General features: G+C 38.3%; 1 protein-coding gene across 1 annotated transcript; it reads left to right on the top strand.

Moving 5' to 3' along the window:
* Positions 1-224: 224 nt before the first annotated feature.
* On the top strand, positions 225-2437 carry LOC104621829 (protein FAM19A5-like; the record flags this gene model as incomplete). The annotated part of the gene is made up of 2 exons (XM_010288433.1): positions 225-342; positions 2310-2437. Coding segments are annotated over exons 1-2 (246 nt in total), but the record flags the coding sequence as incomplete, so codon positions are not given.
* Between the last annotated feature and the right edge of the window lie 221 nt (positions 2438-2658).

Here is a 2658-nt window from a genome sequence, read left to right as displayed (position 1 = left end):
ATCATGTTTCCAGGAAAACCTCCCACTTGAGATAGTAGAGGCAATCTAGTACAGATTTTTGAGTTTAACTGACTATTCAGTCTTTCAGTGATCCTTCATACTGTTGAAACTTTGATAGAAGTAGCCATTTCAATATGTGAATTGCAAAATATAAGCATGCAAATGAGTGAGGTTTGGTGTTAACATTTTACTGAGCTTTTTCTGTAAAGCCTGCAACTGGATGCATGCCGTCACTCAGGAAGGGTGCGGCTATTCTCTGTTACACAGGAGATGCTAACCTTGGAAACGGAGATGATCCAGTTCCCAGTAGAGCAGTTCCTATGGACCCCAAGTGCAATCCAGGTTTCTGTATATTATATGCTATAAAAACTTTGTGGATTTGCTTCACAAAATTGTATTTATGAAAATTGTTTGGGAATCATTCCTCCAGCGATATACATATAGATATATATATAGCCTAATGAACAGTGCAAATTCCGATGTAGACGTTTGGGAGCTAAAGTGTTTTTTATAATGAAAATCTTAATGTGAATTTCAGACTGAGCTTCCACTGAAAGAAATCAGTGTTCATTATATTTCTAAAGCTTACCAACAATTGTACCGGGACTGAGGACACAAGTTGTTTCATGTCAAAATAGTGGAAAAGATTTTATTAAAAGACTTTAAATTACACTTCTATTTCTTGCCATGATCCAGTGGCATTGGGAATTGTATTCTTAAATAGTTCCAGACAGAGGAAGTCAGGGGCGTAGGGAGGCTAAATCACACATTCAGGTGAGCATAAAGAGCTGCAACTGCCACTAGGTATAAATGCCTGCTTTTAAGCTCCTTGGACCCAAAATTAATTTGGAACAACATAAGCTTCTTGTATTATCTTGCTAAGTATTTCTCCTGTAGTTCTCTTTTTGTTAGGCTCATGACTGTTGAAGATATATTGTGTGTATTGGTGTCATTCATCAACATAGAGGAAGACATGACCTGTGTCTGTGGAACTTGTTCTGCCCTTGAATCCTAGGACATTTATGTACAAATTGAGGTCATGAAGCTTTCTTACAGTCTAGTCCAGGATTGCTAAGATGATCTCTGAGGGAACTGAGGACCATTTTCTGTAGACTGCAAGCCTTACAATCTGAGCAAAAGACAGATTGTTTGGGGGGGCTTACCTTGTTTAGCATGAACATACGGCACCATGCAAGTGAGTGCATCTCTGTATATGTATTTTATAAAAAGTATCCCAAACTAATACTCCACAATACAATTTTGCCTATAGGGGGAGAGTGAAAGAATAACAAAATATTAGATTATTAGTCATATTGCTTAATATTCTCTGAGAAGGAACCCAGATACTGCAGAGGTGAACTCAAAAGAAGTAGTATTATAATCCAGAAAGAAGACTACAGGAATTAAAGCCCCTTTTCTCCCTGCCTTGAAGAAAAACTTCTCCCTACAGCTCCTCTGCATTTACTGTAATGCAGTCAGAGCTCTGTTGTTGCAAGACTACTTGCTGTGTGATCTTGAGTAAATTTGCAGAACCAGCTTACCAGAGACACAAGCATTAAGAGGAGCTGCAAAGCGCACAACATGCCACTTTCCCGACTGGCTTCCTTTCCCTTGTGGTAATAGAGTAACAGGGTCTTAGGTCCAGTCTTTTCCCTCTGCTTATTGTCTTCTTCCCCATGATTTCCCAACATTTACTTCATCCAACACCTGTCCTTCTTATGTTCCTAGTTCCTGCCCCTAACTACACCCCTACCATTGCAAGTATCACAGAATTTTACAAATGCTGTCATTATGTTGACTCCTCTGTCTTTTTATTACACCTTTTCTCTTTCCACTGTGTTTCATGTCTGTAAGCACTTCAGGATAAGGAGTGTCTGCTCAGAATTATACAGCGTTTAACACAATGGATCCCAGTCGTAGGTCACTTTTAGGCTACTGTAATGGTTAGTTAGGATAGTAAGTCTTCAGTTTTCAGCCCCCGCCACCCCCCCCCAAATATTTTTTTGACTGTAAAGGAGCATGGAATTAGAAAATTAGCTAACTTTTATGTTCTTTCGATTTACATCAGAGCTGTCTTTTGTTTTTTTGGTGGTTTTTAAGTTCTATTTCTATTATGAAATTTGTTGGCACACCAGGTGGTGTAAATAATTTTGTAAATTGCCTAGGGCTGTCTACATCATAACCTATGGCTGCATTATCAGATGATGAAAACAGACAACTCAAATGAGACAGTGTTTAGAGATAAGTGAAATGAGAATTCTCCTGCCAATTGTTTTGTTGTTTCGTTTTTTTTCTTTTCTGTTCCATAGCACGAATTATCAAAACAAAACAGTGGTGTGAAATGCTTCCATGTTTAGAAGGAGAAGGCTGTGATTTGCTAATCAATAAATCAGGCTGGACCTGTACACAACCAGGAGGACGGATAAAGACAACCACGGTAGGTCACTTCTCTGTTCTATATTTCTACAGTTTCTCATTCACTTTAGTTTATTGAAAAACAAAGAGTGAGATTTCTAATTGGTTTTTGACACAGATATGTAAAGTCTGTTGCCTTATAATTAAGCTATGTGCCCAAGTATGCTTACTGAAATACACAGCAATGTTATCAGAAAGACAGGGAAAATGTGTAATTCCCACAGTTACTGGGGAAAAAAGTGG

The sequence above is a fragment of the Phaethon lepturus genome, unplaced genomic scaffold, assembly GCF_000687285.1.
Source record: "Phaethon lepturus isolate BGI_N335 unplaced genomic scaffold, ASM68728v1 scaffold53425, whole genome shotgun sequence".
Taxonomy (NCBI): Eukaryota; Metazoa; Chordata; class Aves; order Phaethontiformes; family Phaethontidae; genus Phaethon; species Phaethon lepturus.
This window is presented reverse-complemented; position numbering and strand designations above follow the sequence as displayed.